Source organism: Tiliqua scincoides, chromosome 5, assembly GCF_035046505.1.
Source record: "Tiliqua scincoides isolate rTilSci1 chromosome 5, rTilSci1.hap2, whole genome shotgun sequence".
In the NCBI taxonomy this organism is placed as follows: domain Eukaryota; kingdom Metazoa; phylum Chordata; class Lepidosauria; order Squamata; family Scincidae; genus Tiliqua; species Tiliqua scincoides.
The window spans coordinates 16,529,086-16,549,380 of NC_089825.1; the positions used below are offsets into that span (position 1 = coordinate 16,529,086).

The 20,295-nt window shown below is 40.1% G+C and overlaps 1 protein-coding gene across 1 annotated transcript in view; it reads left to right on the forward strand.

Moving 5' to 3' along the window:
• The window catches only part of ARHGAP12 (Rho GTPase activating protein 12), a 77,505-nt gene that overhangs the window by 12,893 nt on the left and 44,317 nt on the right, over positions 1 to 20,295 (forward strand). The window contains exon 3 of the mRNA XM_066627774.1: positions 17,207 to 17,467. Within this exon, the coding sequence (XP_066483871.1) occupies positions 17,207 to 17,467 (261 nt within the window). The remainder of the gene's footprint in view (positions 1 to 17,206; positions 17,468 to 20,295) is intronic.

Below are 20,295 nucleotides of genomic sequence, written 5' to 3' on the forward strand. Positions count from 1 at the left end.
CCATATTGAGTTCAGCTTTAGCAATTGTAATTGTCTTTTTAAACTTCTAGGTTACCCCTGTGTGTGTGTGTGTGTCACCCAGATAATGACTGTCTCTAGCAGGGCCCTTTTGCTGCTTTCTGGTGCAATTTTAGGGGTTGCTAACCATTCAGTTTGAGGAATGGCTGTGGTTACTTTTCCTTTGGATTCATTCAAGTATAACAAGTTATGCTTCCTGTGATGTTTTGGTCCATGTTTAAATATAAGACAGAAGAGTATAACTAGAGATGCATTTGGAAAAAAATCCCCTCTGTTTAACTAAGTCGTCTTATGCAAGGTCTGTAAATGATGAATTGATTTGCTAGCCAACCTCTATTTGTGCGCATGATAAATTATATTCTCCTCTTTTCTGGTATGTCAGAGAATTTAGGGGGACAGGCAGGGATATCTCTCATTTTTGCTGGTTTACAGTAGTAGTAAGAAATGAGAGCCTCTTGTGCTTTTTCTTGACCTCGTAACAAGCGCAGTAAGATTCTGCTTTCTTTTGACCACTTGTGTGCAACTGGGTTCAAGAGAGATGCAGTCTTCTCAGTTGTACTGAGGTTTGGAGAAGAGAAGTGCAAGAGAGTCCTGCTTTTGCGGTTTCCTAAGTGAGAGGCCAGAGAGAATGTGAGCTGTTATACATGCTTTTTGCAGTCAGGCGCAGTTGCCACTGGCAGGCGCAGTTGCCACTGGCAGGGGGATTTGCAGATTCCTGTTTTCGAGATAGGAATGGTGCAGAAATCTGAGGACAGTCTTTGCATTTGGAATGTTAGAGCACTCTTCACCATTTTAAAATCACATGCTTGTATTGCGTTTGACTGCCATGTTGACTTACTCTCAAACACTTTAAAAATTTGTGTTACTTGCTCAGCAGCCATTTTCAACCACCGTGGCACACTGGTGTGCTGTGAATGGTATTCAGGTGTGCCTCAGAAGTTTGGGGGAGGGTCATTTGTTAGTAGGGCCACTGGGGGATGCAAGCTACTTCTGTCAGTGCTGTGTGCCTTGTTAATTGTCATAAAAAGATGGTGTGCCTTGACAATTTTAGTGCCTTGTTAGTGTGGTGTGAGATGAAAATGGTTGAAAGTCACTGGTCTAGAGTAATTGTTTTCTACAGAAACTTCACCTCTGATTATCTGCGTGGTGTGCTCTGCATCTAATGTATTTCCAACTTTATTTTGTCTGCATGCTTATGTAAGATCTAACTATTTGCTGTCATGCCTAAACATTACCTTTCCCCATTTATAGAAAAGTTACTATTAGTAGCAAGCTGTGTTAATCATTACAAATATAGGCACTGACCTATTTCCAAAGATTGCTCTATCTTTCATCCTCTTTAGTAATTGACTATTGCATAAACTGTGAAGCACTAAAGGGGATTATCACTAGGAAGACTGTCTTTCTTTGATGAATTTTGTGTAGTAGTGATTTCATGAATAGATTCTTTTTTATCCTTGCAAGTTTATCTGGAAAATCTTCAGTCTTGGTTAAATCTAGAAGTGTCAATATTAAATATGTGCTGTCTTGTTTGAGTGATGATCTCCATTAAGTTCAAATAAAATCTTGGTTTCTGCTAAGTACTATAACTGAATTGTTTCATGTGCCTTTGGTAATGGCTGCCTTGTGCTCTCTGTGTGGTTAGCTTGTTCTGTCACTGAATAAATTAGTGGGAGGGAAGGAAGGAATTGGGTATAAAAGCAGAACATGTGCTCAGAGTTCTTTAGTTAGACAAGTATGTTTGAGAGGCTTTAACAGTCCTTCTGATGTGAAAAGCAAACTTTCTCACAGGAATAAAGATTATCTGAAAGAGAATTAGAATTTTGTTACTCACGACCTGCTGTGTAAAATTGGAATTCTGCTGTTCAGTAGTTCTATTTAGCAATTGAAATTGGTGTCCATGTTCACCTGAATTGAATTCTCTCTAACTGTTCACAGGGGTATTCATCTTTTGAGTGTGTTCCTTACATCACTTGACAGATAAGTTGCTTCCTATATTTAGGATATAGTTATGATCTTATTCTTTGTGCTATAAGCCAACAAGAATGGAAATTATGATCAAAATTGCTGATGCTGACATATGGCTTTGAGGAACTGAGTTGAGACTATCCTTGATCTTGTATCAAGTGGCAGATGGTAGTCCCTTTCTGTCATACCTAATATAGTGGATAAAAATGATGGATTTGAAAGCAGAGAAGCTCCATATCTCCTTATTAATGCCTGACTATCTCTATTACATTCTTCTTTGTGTAGTTGCATGTAGTGGAGTTGTGTGCATGCCAGAAATGTGCCTCTGCTATTGAATGGATACTGTACACTGTATACTTTGAGGTTGGGAAGAACATCCAGTTCCTCAGTTTCTTTTTGACTAACACAATGAATATCATGAGTAATGCTTTCCTTTTTCTTTTATATAATATTAGCTGTCCCTAGAAAATGTATTTAATAAATTTGGTCTCTACTCTTCTCCCAAAATTGCGGGTGTCTGAGGCTATCAATATTTTATTATATATATATTTTATCTAAAAACATTTATATCCCACCTTTCCAGAACCTCAAGCTTTAACTATTATAGCAGTTAAATACATTATGAATTATCTTAAATTACAAATTAATTAAATCAGATATTAAAACAACCACAAACGTGAGGAAATAACCACACAAAACCAACGGTAAAAGAAACTCATGTAAAAAACCACCAGCATAAAAATCATCCTGAAGGCTGAAGCAGTTGCAGTAAAGGTAATACGTGTGGAACATATTGAAAATGGCAATAAAGCTGTCTTGCAATATAAGCATGAACCTACCCTAACTACACAGGGAAAGCCAAGCTAAACAAAATTTTAAATCCCCATTGGAAGATATTGAGGATGAAAGCATGTCTTAAATTCCCAGGGCAAGAGTTCAAGAACTAGTGCCACTGTAGAGAAGGTCCTAGCTCCTGTTGCTGCCACCCCCAATCCTCAGTTAGGGGACCGTATGTAGGAGGGCTCTCTCATAAGATCTCAGGGGGCAGGCTGGAATACATAGAAGAGGATAGTTGCTCAGCTCCCCTGGTCCTAATCCATTAAAGATAAACCAGCGTCTTGATTTCAGCAGCCAGGTCAGCATCTCCTGCAAATCCCACTCCTTTCTGCACCACTAGTAGCAGCTGTCCTGTAGCTAGAAGAAGCCATCATCACCCCATGCTATGGCAAGGAGTTTCACAGACTTGCTGGGTAAAGAAATATTTTCTTTTGTCTGTCCTAACTCTCCCAACGTTCAATTTTAGTGGATGTTCCCTGTTTCTGATGTTGTGAGAGGGAAAAGAGCATCTCTCTATCCATCCCCTGCATAATTTTGTATGTCTCAATCATGTCTCTCCTAGTCGCCTTTTTTCAAGATGGAAGAGCCCCAATCGTGGTAGCCTATCCTCATAAGGGAGGTGCCCCAGCCCAGTAATTGTTTTGGTCATTCTTTTCTGCACCTTTTCTATTTCCTTTTTGAGATGTAGTGATGAGAACTGGATGCAATACTCCAGGTGTGGCCTTACCATTGACTTGTACAATGGCATTATATTAGCTGTCTTATTCTCAATACCTTTTCTAATGATCCCAAGCATAGAATTAGCCTTCTTCACTGCTGCTGCACATTGGGTTGACATTCTCATTGAGCTGTCCACTAGCACCCCGAGATCCCTCTCCTGATCTGTCACAAGCAGCTCATATCCCATTAGCCTATATATGTTTTGATTCTTTGCCCTAATATGCATTACTTTACATTTAACATTGAAACACATCTGCCATTTTGCTGACTTATCCTTACAGAAGCCATGCTGATTCTCCCTCAGCAAGGCTTGTTTGTCTATGTGTTAAGATTTTATCTTTAATGAGGCATATCACCATCTTACCTGGAACAGATGTTAGGCTGACCGGCCTATAGTTTCCTGGGTTCCCTCTCCTTCCCTTTTTAAAGATCGGTGTGACATTTGCTATCCTCCAATCCTCTGGTACTGTAGCCGTTTTAAGGGACAAGTTGTATATTTTAGTCAAGAGATAAACTTCAGTCTTCAGTGGGTGGATGCCATTGGGCCCAGTGACTTCTTAATCTTTAATTCATCAATTAGGTCTGAAATGTCTTTTAACTTATGTAGAACTTAATTCCTTTGTCAGGAGGGGCCTTTTGGGCAGTGGTATCTGCCTGAGGTCTTCTGCCATGAAGACAGATGCGAATAACTCATTTAATTCTCTGCCACCTCCAAGTCTTCTTTTATCTCCATTTTCCCTCCCTCACCATCCAAAGGGCTAACCGCTTCTCTGAGGTTTTCTGCTTCTAACATATTTGAAGAAGTTTTTACTATTCCCTTTAATGTTGCTGGCCATATGTTCCTCAAAGTCTCCCAAATCATCTTCTTACATTTGTTTGGCCAGTTTATGTTCCTTTTCATTCTCATTAGGGCAAGACTTCCATTTACGGAAGAAAGCTTCCTTGTCCTTCATAGCCTCTTTAACTCTGGAGCAGGATCAAAATGTTTCATGAAGCTCCAGAAGCTTTCAAAATTGGCTCTGTGCATGCGCAGGACTCTTCTATATGTATGGTATTTATGACCACTTGAGCAACAGTTATAGGAAGGAACCTGTCCTCTATTCATTTTTAGTACATTTTAATAAATTAGTATTTTTGTCTTCTGTTTGATTTAGAGCAGGGTTGGGGCAACATTTCGACAAACTGCCAAAAAGTTTGATCACCCCTGGTTTACAATGTAATTTGATACCTTACCACAATGAGAAGAACTGCCACAATCCTAAACTTGCTTGCTAGGGAGTAAGGGCATTGAACTCAATGAGAATTATTTCTGAATAAATATGTTTACAGTTGCACTGCGTGGTTTGTAATTCTTTTGTGTCCTAGCACTTTTGTTCAATTGTAGATCTCCAAATTTTCATTTACTTCTGTTCTATGACAAAATCTTTGTATGAAATTAGCACAGATATTTGCTTAAGCAAACAGTTAATGTGGTACTAAGGACACAATCCAGAAAATGAGTTGGGCCAGCGCAGGTTCCTTGCACTGGCCCAGGAGGGTCGCAAACGTGCCATAAGCCGAGTTGGTGCACAGAGATGCGGTGACACACAAAGGCTGAATCCAGTCTCTGTGGTGGCTTCCTCACCAAGGCTTGGCGGGCCCCGGCAGGGCCGATGCAAGAAACAAAGGGGAGGAGGTGGGAGGGAGGTGTTCTTGGGCAGGGGGAGGGAGGATGGTGCATGGCCCCGGGGCTGGAGGAGTGGGAGGAGGGGCTGGGATCTTACAGTTATGCCAGATCCCAACCCTTTCCTGGGATGAATGGAGCGACTTCAAGCGACTTCAGGCTCTGGATAGCAGTTCATTTACTTGTGGTGGAGAACAAGAGGAGGATGAGACGGGAGACAGCAGAGCTGCAGGATGAGGAAAGAGGCAGGCTATCTGCTAGAGGCATGGGTTGGCTTAGAGCTGGTGTCATGGAAGTGTATGAGTAAGCAACGTGGTGGTGATAAAGGTGGAGAAAATCCTCTGACTAAATCTTTTGTAGTGCTTTTCCATTGGCCATTTTTAGTTAGATCAAAATAATTGAATTAGGGTTGGGGTTTTGCCCATTGACTGAACCAGGGAAAGGCTATTAAGAGTTGAGGAGATGAGGTTGGGCTATTGCATCCTTTTCAATACGCAAGGTAGCAAGGAAATTAAAGTATGGTTTGGTGGGAAACTCCAGAGATTTGAATGTACAGGCATGCCCCTGTATCTACTGGGGTTCCCTGTGTCTGCTCCCCTTGCCTCTGGAGGGTCCTCTAAGCCCAGAAGAGACCACGGACATCTGTCTGTGATCTCTGCCAGGCTCAGACTGAGCTTTAAGGGTTAAAAAAGGTTTAACTTTTGGTTTTTCTGCAATTGGAAGTGACCTTTTAATATTAGGAGGTCTGGGGAAGCCTCTGCTCCAGTCACCTCCATGGGAGCACAGGGGCCCCCGTGGACCTGATCTGCAGATACGGGGCCCCTATATTTTTGTTGTCCTAAATTGTTGTTGCTTTGTTTTTAGTGGCAGGAAGTCCTGATATTGGGATCATGCCTTGCAAGGCTAGGCAAGTATAGTCACTTCAGAAAATGTTCAGAATGCTTCTTTGAGGTGAGAGTAAAACAAGAATCTGCGCTGGTTTCATTTTGATTTGTTTGTCTCACCAGTGTTGGACAAAAGGTATGTAACTCTCATTTGGGCTCCATGCATTTCTAGCACTGACCCTTGACCAAAGTTGTGTTCAGGAGCACCCCAAAACAAATTGGGGTGCTGTGTAACATGTAGTTGGGGTAACTAAACCGAAGGTTAATAAGCAAAATTCAATTTACAGTCTGTCTCTGAAATAGGTGGTTTGTGGTAAGCTGTGTGTGTTCTACTATAGTTGGATTACAATGCAAAGTTTTTTTGGGTGTTGATCATATTTGTGTCTGGTCTTTAGTTCAGAAAGATCAAAATGGTGTACAAGAGTTTACCTAATTATCTCAGAGTTACTTGAAGTGAGATTAGGCTAAAAGGGCATTTCCTAAACTGTGTGTTGTGACCCACCAGTGGGTCTGGGCATGATTTTTGGTGAGTTGTGGAGCTGACAAAGAAAATATATTGAACCCCATGGAAAGTGAGCCACAGGTTTACTCATGAGTAGGTGACTGTGCCTCAGTCTACTTAGAAGGGCAGGCTGACAGGAACACAACACCATCACAATGGTCCCAGTCCAATGAACATGAAGCAAAATGCTCCAGCGGGGCCCCCATAGTAAAAAGGATAAAAAGACAGACTTGAGTGGCTAGTAAGGTGAAGTTCTTTCTTGAGTTTCGTAGAGCTAGGTGGGTCCCAATAGTGCTTTAAAGAGTGTGTTCTGGTGCTAAAACGTTTGGGAACCACTGGGCTAAAATACTGTGACTAAGCCCATGTAGTCTTGGTTTACTAGGTGTCTTAACCATGTTAGATGCATTTGTTTGTTAGACTATCCTTGCAGATCTTGTTGAATAAGCAAAATCTTAATTAGCGATAAGATATCCTGTACTGTGTGACTTCAGCTGGTTCATATAACTTCAGTGTAAAATTGTGGAGGCTAGAGGTCCAAGGGGAAATGCTGACACCCACAGATTATGGAAAACCTGATAAGCTGTTCATAACTTCAAGACATTAAACACAGTAAACATCTCTTGGTATCAGTGTTTTAAAAACACTGTAACAAAGGTAGTCTCTTGGTTTTATGTAAGAGTCCAAGAAGCAGACTTTTTGAACTTTGACTTTCTGTGTGGGTAATAATTAGTGTTGCATAAGTATTTCTCTTTCAGCTAAAGAATTGTTGCTTCGTTGTTTGGAACGGATTTTGTCGGCTCCATGTGCTTTCTGTAGGCAACCCTGGTGTATGTAGAAGACAATTTTGACACAACAGTATAGTGATTAAACATGAAGAAAGAAAATGTAGCAATGCTAGAAATGCAAAACATTCAAGTAAGTCTGCTACGTTTTCTTCCTTTAATCTTCCTGTTTAGTCCGAGCAGTTTAGTAGCATTTGTATGTGAGCTTTTAAGTCTGTACACAGAAAATTAATACTAACCTTGTAAATATCTAATCTCTGTTAATGTCTTGTAAAGAGGAAATGGTTTGACCAGCGCCTTAAGAACAATAGTAGGAGGTGGTTGTAGAAGTAAAAAAAATTTCTTGAGATACTGTTATAATAGTACCAAACAGTTGAGATGTTTGTATGTGTGTAGGATAATTTGAAGGGAGAGGGAATAGTTGTACAATTTTTCTTTTTGTTGACCAAGTCAGCTGGCTTCTTGGCATATGAGAAATGCCTTAACAAATATGGTTTTACTTTGTCATCTCTAGTGTTGATATTTTTGCTTTCTCCTCCCTTGAATAATCTTAGGAACTGTAATAATGTTATAGTTGCATAATGTGTCACAAGCAAATGACATTGTGAGGACAATTTTGGCAATTCGTATACATTAAAAACAGCTTTGGTGTATGTTTTCTGTGTGCGTGCGCGTGTGCGTGTGTGCAATGTAGTGTGTCTTTTTGAAGGCAATGTATTTGGTGGCTCTTAGATTTAACTAGGAGTCCAAGTAGCTGTGAGACTTCCTTGAAATTTTTACTTTCAACAGTAGAATCTGGCAGATGTTTTTCTGTCTGGTTTTCTTGCTGTTGTATCTTTCAGTTGTACCAATGTTACTCAGTTGCTATAATGTTGCTATGTGTTTTCACATACAGCTGAGTTTCTTTTTTTAATGTCAAGTTTGCCAGTTTGTCTATTCCCAGTGTCACTACTTCTGCTACTGGTGGTGTGTAAATAGTAAGTAAACCATGCATGCAGAGTATGGGACTTGTAGTATCTGGGAGGTGCGAAGGCTGCAAGAAAAAAAAAAAGATAGAATTTCGTCTTGTAGTAAATAAAACATCCAATAGAAAAACAGCAGGGAGAGATAGGTTAAACACCCTATCCCACTCTCCAGTTTGTTTTAGCTAGTTCTGGGAACAGTCAAAGGTTTGAAACCTCAGTGCTGCTTGAATAAATCACTTTTGAAAAGGAGGTCCAGGTTGGTTCTGGAATGTTCTTGCCAGAAAATAAGGCCAAGCAGAGTAGCACTTGAAATGTGGAAAGTATACTTGGGTCTGTTTAATAAGTAATTATTTAATTACCACCTCTGCCTTGATTCCTGACCACCATCAAACCAGTTGATTTTGGTTTTAATGGGGGAAAAAGAAAGATGGATATGTTTTTAAAAAAGAAAGATGGATATGTTGGTGTATAGTAGGGTGCAGAAATTTGCTTGCAGTTCGCACTTTTAAGCCATCTCCATTTTGCTTGCATTGCGCTAGAAGAGCACATGGGGTGTGGTCCTATCTTCCAATGCCTAATACAAATGAAACTTATGTCATTACTGGTCAACATGAATCAGGTAGATCAGTGCTTCTCAATATTTGCTGTACCACTTCACATGGTCCACCTATTACCACCAGAAATAACTGTCAATGACATCATCACCAGTTAATTCTGGATTGGGAGGCCAGATGTGATATGACAAACACCAGTAAGAGGCTCAGGGTGGAGGGGTGGGCTTTTTTGAGCATGGAAATGCATCCTTTGGATCTCTGCCCACCAAGCTAAGCCTTCTACCGCTGTTTATTGCATCATGTTTCTGGTCTCACTGCTGCACAGCAGGGGTCCAGGGGGTCCTGCTAGTACCACCAGACATCACTTCAAATACCACTAGTATTACCCATACCAATGGTTGAGAAACACTATAGTAGATGGATGCACTGTAGATATGATAAATGGCCTAGGAAGGAGGAGAAACTAGATTAAACAGAACAAAGTATTTTATAGTTAAAGTTGTTAGGGTAGATAAAAATTGAATTTAAAAGTTATGTCTTCATATGAGAATTTTGTTTTAAAATTTCAGTTTGACATTTCTCATTTAAAGTAAAGCTAAAAATTAAATGTGTATCTAAGCAAGATCTATGTTTCTAACCCCAGTTCCTCCCCCCCAATAATCCGTTTCCTCTAGTACCCTCTGAAGCTGGGACGCCACCACCCGCTCGAATCACCTTGCCCAGGAATGGGATATTCGAGACCGGCTGAAAGTTGTTAAAATTAGTGGAATCCAGGGAGGGCTTCTTCAGGAGGGGGCGAACCATCGTCTGCTTCAAGGCAGGCGGGAGCACCCCCTCCTTCAGAGATGAGTTCACCACCCTCCCCGTCCACTCGGCCAGCCCTTCCCGGGCAGCCCTAATTAACCATGCTGGGCACGGGTCAAGCGGGCAAGCAGCAGGTCTCACACTCCAGAGAATCCTGTCCACATCCTCAGGCTCTACAAGCTGAAAAGAATCCCAAATAGCAGGATAGACAGGTGCCCTGGGGACATCACTAGACATGCCCACAGTGGCGTCCAAGTCATGCCGAATCTGATCTGCAGACACTTTTATAATGATCAGTACTGTAATTTGTATAAGTTCCTTTAGACCACCGGCTCTCAAATATTTTGGTCTCTGGAGCCCTTTACATCTCTAAACAGTCTCAGTGAGCCCTGCTGGAGCAATCAGGGAGCCCAAGAGCGCCAGCACATGTGCAGAGTTGCACATTGCCAAGGAGATGATGGCCACTTATGGTGTGCTCATGGAGCCTCTGAAGGTCTTGGGGAACCCCAGGGTCGCTCAGGGCCCCTCGCATTTGAGAAATGCTGCTTCAGAATCAATGATGTGCAATAGGGAATACTGACCATGTAACTTTAAAAACATAAGGATTCTTTTGTGGGGTGCTTTACAATTAAGTGTAAATCATTTGCTGCCTTTTCCTTAAAAAAATTCCAAAGTAAGAAAGTCTTAACCTCAGCTAGGATGTGGTTGCTGACAGAATATTGGACAGGAAGTTAAGCAGTTCAGCTTTCAGTAAACCGCTAGAATTACTGTCTCATTGGCAAGTTGCTTAAAGCTTCACAAAGTCTCCTCCTATCTTTGGTATTTTCCTCATTTCATTAAGATGTTCATTTGAATGTTCAGTAAACATTTGTGCTTACTAAAAAGCTGAAACAGGTAGATTTTAAACAGCCAAAAATTGTTAGCCATCCAAATATGTGTTACAACTATCCACAACTTTTCTAGTAATGCATTCTGGTATGCAGGAGTTTTCAATACAACTACCATTTTGACAGTATGCAGGGACCCAGCTTATTTTCAGTGTATTTTGTAAGCATTTTAGTGAGTGGAGAGCTGTGCTGCTTTATTATTGTACTACAGGTTTAAATGAGAATGTTCTCTAGAAAGTTGCTGTTCTAGTTGATCCTCTGAATACTGAGCATGGTATTAGAATTGAGTCATGTGAGTGCGTATGAATGGTACAGCAACCAGTTATTGCATGTTGCTTTGTCAGCGTTAAAATATTAGTTCTTGCCGTTTCAGCGAAGGGTTATTGTTTGTATTTCCTTAGTGGTGATAATGGATCTGGGATTGTGTAGTAACTTATGGATTTTGTAATTCTTGTTAGCAAAACGATTTAAGCTTTCCTGCTAAAGCACTGTAGCTGTGAAAACTAGTAACTAAAAAATAACACAGGCCTACAAAATTGAGGGTCAAAAGTTTTTCCCAAACTTTATGGTGGTTTGAGATGATTTTGGGGTACTGATTCAAAATGGCATCTGTTTTGCCCTATCACATCTAGTTTTGGAGATATTGTATAGCCTCTTTAGTGAATGGTTCAATCAGCTTCTCATGAGGAAGCCATTGTGTATACCCACAAGGCCCTATCAGTAGTGGCAGGCTTAGTCCCCTCCTACCCTACAGACTGGGTACATTTACATGGTGCAAAAGAGAGAGTGTTTTGTTAACTAGCATACATTTTTAATTAGATTAAAGCTTTAAATTGGCTAAAGCTTGTGGCTTACCATAATACACATAATATATTTTAAATCATGTAGGTTAACTTGTGTTTAAAGATATACACTACATTAGCCTGAGTTGATTTCTCAAGATACTGGCTTTTTAAAGTTGTTAAAGCAAGAAATGTTACACCAGTAATCAAACCTAGTCAAATTTCCAAAATATGCTGTGTTGAACAACTTGCAGTAGCATGTTTGAAATGCAGTGCACTATCTTACTTGGTCTGGGGACTGTTCTTTCAGAGGCTTCACACTGGAGCAGTAGTGACTTAGTCTCCCAGTAGTTCCTACTCCTCTCTTATGCATGCGTAAGACTGTAGGGATTCTTCCTTGCCTAAAATTACGAACTTGGTTTCTGTTCAGTTTCCCTCAAGCCTTTATATAAAGGAATGCACGACTCTGTTACTTAGCAAGTTCCTAGCATGATACTATGTTATGAAACCTGTACCATAACCATTTCAGTGACTGTTGGTTACAGAAAACTGACAGTACAAGAGTTGCTCGCTTCTCATTCTCATGGATGGATGGGGTTACTTTTTATTTACTGTGGTCTAGATTGTTGCATCATTTTGTTTTCTAGAGGAGGATAGAGTAGAAATCAGTTTCTGTTGATTTGGCTTCTGTTCTGGTAGAGTAGAAGATTGTGGCAAATTAACTAGCTTCAGTGGTGTTTGGTCTAGTTCTGCAGCACTGCAGATTTTTTCAGTATGCTGAGCTGCACAATTCCATATCAGCTTTCACCAGCATTGCTTTATTATTTTACTGTCACAAAAACAATTGTTATTTAATTTGCCCTGGAGTTTTCTCATGTAGCCTTATGCTGGATATGTGAAATAGAATTTTGTATGAATCACTTTCCAAAATGGTAGTTTTGTTTATGAGCTGAAGCGTTTGGCATCATCTTCTGTAGTATGAAGAGATTACTAAAATCCCGCACTTCTTGCAATTTGTAAGGGATGCTGAAGTTTCAAAATCACATCTTTTGTTATTACACATCTGAAAGGCCAAATACGAGTTCCGTTCTCTAATTTTTACAGCCCAGAAAGAAACTGAACAATCTAATTTCAGAAACTGATTGTGTTAGGGCATGTAAAAGATTTGAGCAGAATATTTTATATATAGTTGATTTGATGGCGCCTTGTGTATTGCCAAAATTCTGGGCTATGGCTTTAAGGTTTGAGACGGTAAATAAGAAGGTGTAAGTACTGCTCATTACAGCACTTTTGTCCAGTGCTGGGGATGAGAATAGGCCCTCAGTTTGGCTGTACTTGTTGTAAGAGGCGACTAAACAGGCACCAGGTAGATGGGACTCATGAGCCTGGGAAGGCAGCTCATCTGAGAGAAGGAAAACTCTGATCCCAATCCTCCACTGCCTTGTGGCTACATCCAGTTATGGAAAAGTCTTCAGGAGTCAATCTCGAGGCGAAATCTGGCGCTGGAGTCCCAGAGGCAGTTCATGGCTAAACACAGTCACGTTCTGGTAACTCCTGCGACACCGCTGGAACCAACTGTATTGGCTTCTGCCTTTCCATTGGACCATTTCAGTGACGCGGAGAGGGGGGATTTGCTGCATGGGTAACAGTCTAGCCTCCATATCTACTTTACCCAGGCTTTGCGCACTGGGGAGGACACTCTGTTCCAGAACCACTTTTCAGAGCGCAATACCATAGTCTTCCAAGACTGAAGGATGCCAATGTATGTCCAGAAATGTTATCAAAAATGTGCTTATAGTTGGAACAGTCTTGAGTAATTCAAAAATGTTGTACGGTAGAGTCTAGTGTTTCTCAAACTGTGGGTTGGGACCCACTAGGTGGGCCACGAGCCAATTTCAGATGGGTCCCCATTCATTTTATTTTATTTTTAATATGTTAGACTTGATGCTACTATGGTATGTGACTTCATTTGGGGAAATGTTACAGATTTGTACTTTTAACAAGCTATTATGTATATGCTTTTAACAATGATAGTAAACGGAACTTCTAGGTAAGTGTGGGTAGGATTGCAGTTTAGGATTGTTGAAGCTCTTCCTACTTGATGATGTTAGTTCTGGTCATGACATCACTTCCGGTGGGTCCTGACAGATTCTTATTCTAAAAAGTGGGTCTCAGTGCTAAAGGTTTGAGAACCACTGGATGCTGTTGAACTACCACCAATATGTCTTCACCATAATGTATTTACAAAGTCTTGAGAGGACTATAAATTTTAAGTTACGTATAATTTCAAATTTATTTTTAACCAGTTTTTTTTGAGAGAGAAATTTGAGAGACGATACACATTTTAACCAATTTTTATCTACTCCTAAAACAGGTAGTGACTTGCCTGTGAAGTGAATTTTTTGGTTGTCTACAGAAATGTGTTTCAGTTTGAGGTTCAACTGTTAAAGCTAGATTTCAGGGTTGATGTCATGCTAGATGTCAGCTAAATGTCATGAACTAAATTCTTTAAGTTGGTCATAAATATTTTATATTATGCCTAAGTATGTGAATTGCTGAGTTATAATTTTGGGGCACTTTGCATTTTTCCTGCAGTCTGGAACTGGTGAAACTGTGTGGGCCAAAGGCTTTGCAAATAATTAAGAAAATTGCATAATGGTTAGGGTATTGGACTTATGTCATTGAGAGTCTTTCTGTCTGGTGTACAAATTCACTTGGTTATATATTGCTAAGTTGTATTCCAGTATATCTAGTGCAGTGTAGGAGTAGGGAAAGAGTTAAAAGATATGCTTATAAACAAATATTCTAACCAAGTTCCCCCTTAACCATGGTTTGCAAGCCCACTACAGATCCTAGTTTCAGCTATTGCTTTACGAAAGAAGTATATATGTAGAACTCTGTAAGCAACATTTAGACCTGACAAAGAGAGGAGGAGGAAATTGGGTCCAGGAGTAAGACAGTGTGTGTCCCTGGGGCTTTTATCTGCAAACCATATTTTCGCAGTTGAGCTAAAATTATATCTGCTTAGCAAACATATTTCAATGTTAAAATTTTCTCTTAGTCATCTAGCTTTGTGTAAGTGATGCTAGAAGTTTTGTAGTTGAAAGCAGCTTTGAAGTGTTTTATTGTTTGTAATACCAGTAAAAAACATGCAAATTTTAAAAAAAGACAGCAACCAAAAATCTGTTCAAAGCTCACAACAGTAGGAAATTCCCCAAAGAATCCATTGAATTAATGAATGTGAAGGGATTCCACAGTGACATCTAGTGGGGGAAATGCTGCCTGTTTGTAAAGAAATGGTGGATTTAGTGTTCTATTCTCTGTATCATTAGCAATAAATTGCATTTTAAAACTTCGTTTTAAGGTGACTGTCATTAATACATTCTGTATATTTGCAATGAAGTGTCCAGTGAATGAACTGGCAGATTTTGCAGATGTGGTACTGGCTAGTGGATAATTTTGATAGGAGTCCGTGGGGTATACATAAGTAACATACAGGTATCCCCTGCTTATTCAGTGGGTTAGGAACTGGAGCACTGTCAAAAAGTGGAACCCCATTTTTAGCTTGCAAAGGCAAAACTGCTGCCAAAAATGTAAATATCACTCATCAGCTGTTACGATATGGTTTGATGTGCCCTTATGCCTTTCCTAATCTTCCTTGGTGTCTCTAGCAGCCCTGTTGGGCCCAGCCGCCATCAGAACCTGTGTTCTGCTGGTGGCAACTTCTGAAAAGTAGCTATGAAGGGCATTTCAGCAGTGCATAGCCAGTGGTCTGACTGTATAACAGTTATCAGTGGTTCCCAAACTGTGGGTCCATGGTGGGTTGTGAACCTAACAAGGCAGACTAGACTATGTGCATCAAAACAATCTGCTACTTGTGGGGAGCACTGCTGCCTAATCACCATTTTAGCCACAGAGGCTTGAGCAGTTGGAAAAGTAAAACTTTTTTTATTTAAAGTGGGTCCCGATGCTAAAGTGTTTGTTGACCACTGAGTTAGTCCATTGGTACTCTTGTCTCAGTATTGTCAGTACTCACTGGCAGCAACTCTTCAGGATCTTTCTGCATGCCACCTGGAGATGCTGGGTTTGAACATGGAACTTTATGCATGCAAAGCATGTGCTCTACCCCTGAACGATAGTCCTTCTCAACATAGAGTAGAACTCAGACCACTGACTTTTTGTGGCCCTAATTGAACCTCCTTCTGTGTAGACTGAATCTGTTAGCCCTTAGCTGTGCAGCTAAGTGAGAAAATTGGTTAAAATTTCTGCTGTATCATGCATGCTTTGAATTTTTAATAGCACTTTCTAGTAATGGTCATGCATGAGGCACATTATGCCTTCGGCTAAACTAAAAAACAGGATTATTGACAGCAGAAGTTTTGCAACTTAAAAGTTATATTTGCAGAATCTGCTTTAATTTTCAAGAATCTAGAAGGATTCTGACTCTGAATCTCATGGAGGGAAAGTCGCTGAAAAACAAGACACTTATTTTCTGAGCCTTTGTAGAGAACAAATTCCCTCAGTTGTCATATGTCTTTGTCATCTTTGATTCCTAAAAATTTAAATTTGCTACCTTGAGAGGAGCAATGATCAACAATTTCTTGTAGCCTAATGGCATTGTATTCAGTATGTATGTACATTTTAAGTTCTGATGGTCTTTTTTGGATCTATAGTTTCTACTGTAATAAATCTTTTAGTGAAAATTTGCATTATTCGTGTAGCAAGGCAAGGATAATTTATTCTGCAGAAAGGGGTGGTGGTGGGAGCTTGGGTGTTCAAGGCGAAGCTCTTTGTTTTATTCATTTTTTTCACTAGTCTGAGCCATCAGTTCAGAGCAGACATACTCAAGAGAAGTACAGGTTGAGACTAATTATTCGAATAGGTTCCATACCAAGCACTTATGTGGATTAAAAAAAAACAGCAAATCAATTTAAAAAGCAAAGTTTCTTTGCTCCAGTGATTGAAAAACAGCCTTGCTGACCTTTTGACTCTAAGATAAGTCATTAAGAAGACAATCCATCAGCACTTCACTTCACCCTTCACCAATGCAAAATGATCATGTTTCTTTCACATGCTGGGGGAAGGGTGGGGTCCAAAAGAGAGAGGATTGATGGATTGTTAGACTGCTGCCCCCCCCCCCCCATTAAGGAGGCTGATGTTAAAAGGACTGTTCAGTTTTTAAAACTTATTTTGAAGGGATGCATTTTTCCCTTTCTCCAGGGATTGGCACATTCTTTCTCATTTGCAGGGGCCATTCGTGTTGAGTCAAGTCCGTGTATAAAAAATCCATGTATAAATAGGCTGGACCTGTATTGTTGAAATCAATCTGATAAAACAGCTTGCTGATGAGCCTGCTTAAATTATTTGCCTATAGTTCATAAAAAGTTACTTGGGAGTATAAAACACCAATTTCTGATGTGGCACAAGATATTTCTTATTTGAAAACAGCACCCTACTTCTTTTGGGTAGCTTTCACTCTCTGTGCTATATAGGTAGAGTTTGCTTATTCTGAATTCATTGCCCTTTCATCATACGAAATTGATTTTTGTGACCATTAAAAACAGAGCTGTGTTCTAGTGCTAAATAAAGAGAACTAGCTGATTGCCTTGGAAGCCTACTATTTTATTGACTAAACCACTTTCTTTTCTAAATTGAATGGATCGACCATGTCGGGATGACTTAAAAATTTAACTCTTCATACTACTGCACTTTTGAATTATGTTTGCTTACTAAAATACCTAGTCACTTCTTTGCATCTACCACATCAAATATTAAGTCTGTCTGTTAGTGCTATCATAAGGTGCAATTCTAAGCAATGTGTAATTTCTTTTATCAAATAGCCAACCACTCCACCAAGCCAAGGAAGGCCAGAATCACCAGTCTATGCTAATTTGCAAGAACTGAAAATATCTCAGTCTGCTCTCCCACCTTTACCTACGACTCCTCCAGTCCAGATTAATGGAGAGTGGGAAACCCATAAAGATACTACAGGACGCTGTTATTATTACAACAAAGGAACACAAGAGAGGACTTGGAAACCCCCACGGTGGACTCGGGATCCAAGCATAAGTAGAGATTCTTTGAACCAAGGAGATCAAGAGGTAAGCTTAATTGAGACAAACAAGGAGTATGAATGAGATACATGCCAGAATTAAATTGCTCAATGTGACTAATATCTGTACACTTCTGTGTCTAACTTTTTCTTCCTGAATTGACTGAAATATTTCATTGAACTTTTTAGCTCGATTTCTTTCAGGAACCAAAACCAAGGAAAAGGAAATAGTCCATTCTTGAACATAATTGGACTTTGAGGTTCTCAACCCCAATTTTTAGGGCAAATCTCATAGTTAAACATGATTTCCCTGTGCATGGTAAAAACAGGGTAAACCCAACCTCAGGCTGATGCAATTTATCTGATGTGATAATTCTACAAGACCTTTGCAATTCCCTTTATGGAAAATGGAATGGCTATTGTGGCATATAAGGGTCCTTCCAGACTCTAACTTCCAGCTATTTCAGAAGCATCAACTCTACTTAGAATCAGAAAATGCAAAGCTGTTGTTGTGGCCTCAGGAGAAAAAATAGGGGGCATTTCGTCTATAGTACAGTCAATCCTCATGACCTGCAAGGGGTTACATTCCTGCAAACAAACCCCTGCAGGTTGCGAATTCACAGATACAGAAACAAGTATCTTTCCCTGTTTGGGACAAACAAACTGCAATCTGGAGCTATGGTTTGCAGTTTTTATTATGTCTCAATTCACAAACTATTGATAAACCCTAGTTAGTAGAGATGGGAGAAAACTGATGATTCAATAAAATCTCATAATTTTGGTTTCTGCACTTCTCATTTTTGCAAGGAAAAAGAAACTTTTATTTGGTTTTTATTATTTAATGGGGGGTTACATGGGTAATGACTGTGGCTGCATCTGCTGACACTTTACCACCTATATCACCTACCTAGTTTGCTTTTAAAGTAATTTATAATTATAAATTATATTACAAATATATAAATCTATGAGTTTTTAGAATTATTACTGCTGTGTGCTGGTTTTAAAATATCTATACTTTAATTGTTTTCATTTTATGCTATGTTTTTAGGTACTAAGTTTTGTAAGAAGACTTGAGCTTTTGGAAAGGCAGGATATTTTTTTAAATACATAAAATTTTGAATAAAACACTGCTTTCTGCACTTCTAACTTTCACGGATTTCGTGAAAAAATAAAACTGTTTTCTTCCACCTCTACTAGTTAGTCATTTGTTCCATCTCAAGAGGCTACTGCACCATACAATGAAAATGAACCTATGACCTTATACATCTGAGCAGATGGAAAACTAAAACAGGTCAGCTGCTCTAAACCATTGTTTGTCTACTTATGCATCTGGAAGATCAAACCATGGTCCATTCAGAATGGCATACATGTGTGTCCCCCTCCCACTGTTGATTGACTGGTATTTTTGCCACTCTTGCATTTGTTGATTTGGCTTGCTGGTGTGTCCACTGGATACAGGGCCCACACATGAGAGAAGGTGAAGGGGCTATTTCAAGTGGCAGTCTGGGAAAAGTGGTGGAGTGTGTACTGCGCCCTACATTTGCTTTGGCTCGCTAGCTGACTATTTCACCTTGCTGCCATCATAGCTGCTTCAGGGCCCAATCCTATCCAATTTTCCAGTGTTGGTACAGCTGTGCCAATGGGGCATGCACTGCATCTTGTGGTGGGGCAGCGGTCACAGAGGCTTCCTTAAGGTATGGGAATATTTGTTCCATGACCTTGAGGCTGCATTGTGGCTGCACTGGTGCTGGAAAATTGGATAGGATTGGGCCCTCAGCCTGCTAACCTCCTGGATTACTTTTCAGCTGCTCTGAAGCTTCTGCTCCCATGGCTTCCTGTTCTGAAGAAAGAGCTGGATGGTGATGGGAGGAGGAGGTGGAATTGCTAAGGGTTGGTTGGGGGGGGCTCCTGTATAGTTTGTATTTTTTTTAAAGAATGGATAATGGAAAATGTGGATGTTTGTCTGGCTTTGGCAGGGCCTGATAAATAAAAATAGCAGTCTGATATGGTAAGCCTGTGTGAACAAAATTTGGATGGTTTGCATCGAAGAGATGTGGCTTGGCCTATGTTCATGAATATGCTTACTTTGGATATTAACCCATTATGTACTTGTTTAGAGGTTGGCATCCTGATTTGTAAACAGATTATATACTGGTAGGTGTCTGAGGTAGCCTTAATTCCTCCTCTGGTTTTGGAGATTAGTCATTTTTCCCCTGTTGAGGCTGGAAAAGGGTATTCGTGTGCCCAACAGTGTCACAGAAGGGGGAAGTCCACTTTGGTAAAGGAGTCCTTTATTTAATGAACTGTGGCTTATCAAAGTTTTACACTTTAAAACAGTGGTCTCCTGTGAATTGGCTTGAGTCTATACTTTAAGAGGTTGTCCTGTGGACAGTTACTTAGAGACAAGATAAGACTCAAATTTTTGCTCAGTGAGATACTCAGAACTGCTCATCCTAACTAAGATAACTGCCTCTGCCGTCAATTCAGCTGTAGTTTGCAGTTGATTTGACGCACAGCTTCGAGTTTAACTTTCTGAACAGGAGCAGCTGCAATAATTGGCAGTTGATGCATGAAGTGAGTGACTGTGCAAACTGGGTACTTACTAAGATACATTATCTGTGGACATATCAAGTGCAGTGTGTCTATGTCCTACTGAGTTCTAAATCCAAAGGCCCAGTCCTATTCAACTTTCTGCTGCTCATGCAGCCTGTGGTGGGGGACAAGTCATGGAAGTCTCCTCACAATAAGGGAACATTTGTTCCCTTTCCTTGAGTCTGTACTGTGGCTGCATTGGCTTTGGAGAGGATTGGGCCCTAAGTGATTTGTGTTTTCTGTTCTAAGACTTTTTGAATACTCAGAAATGTAATATAAATGTGA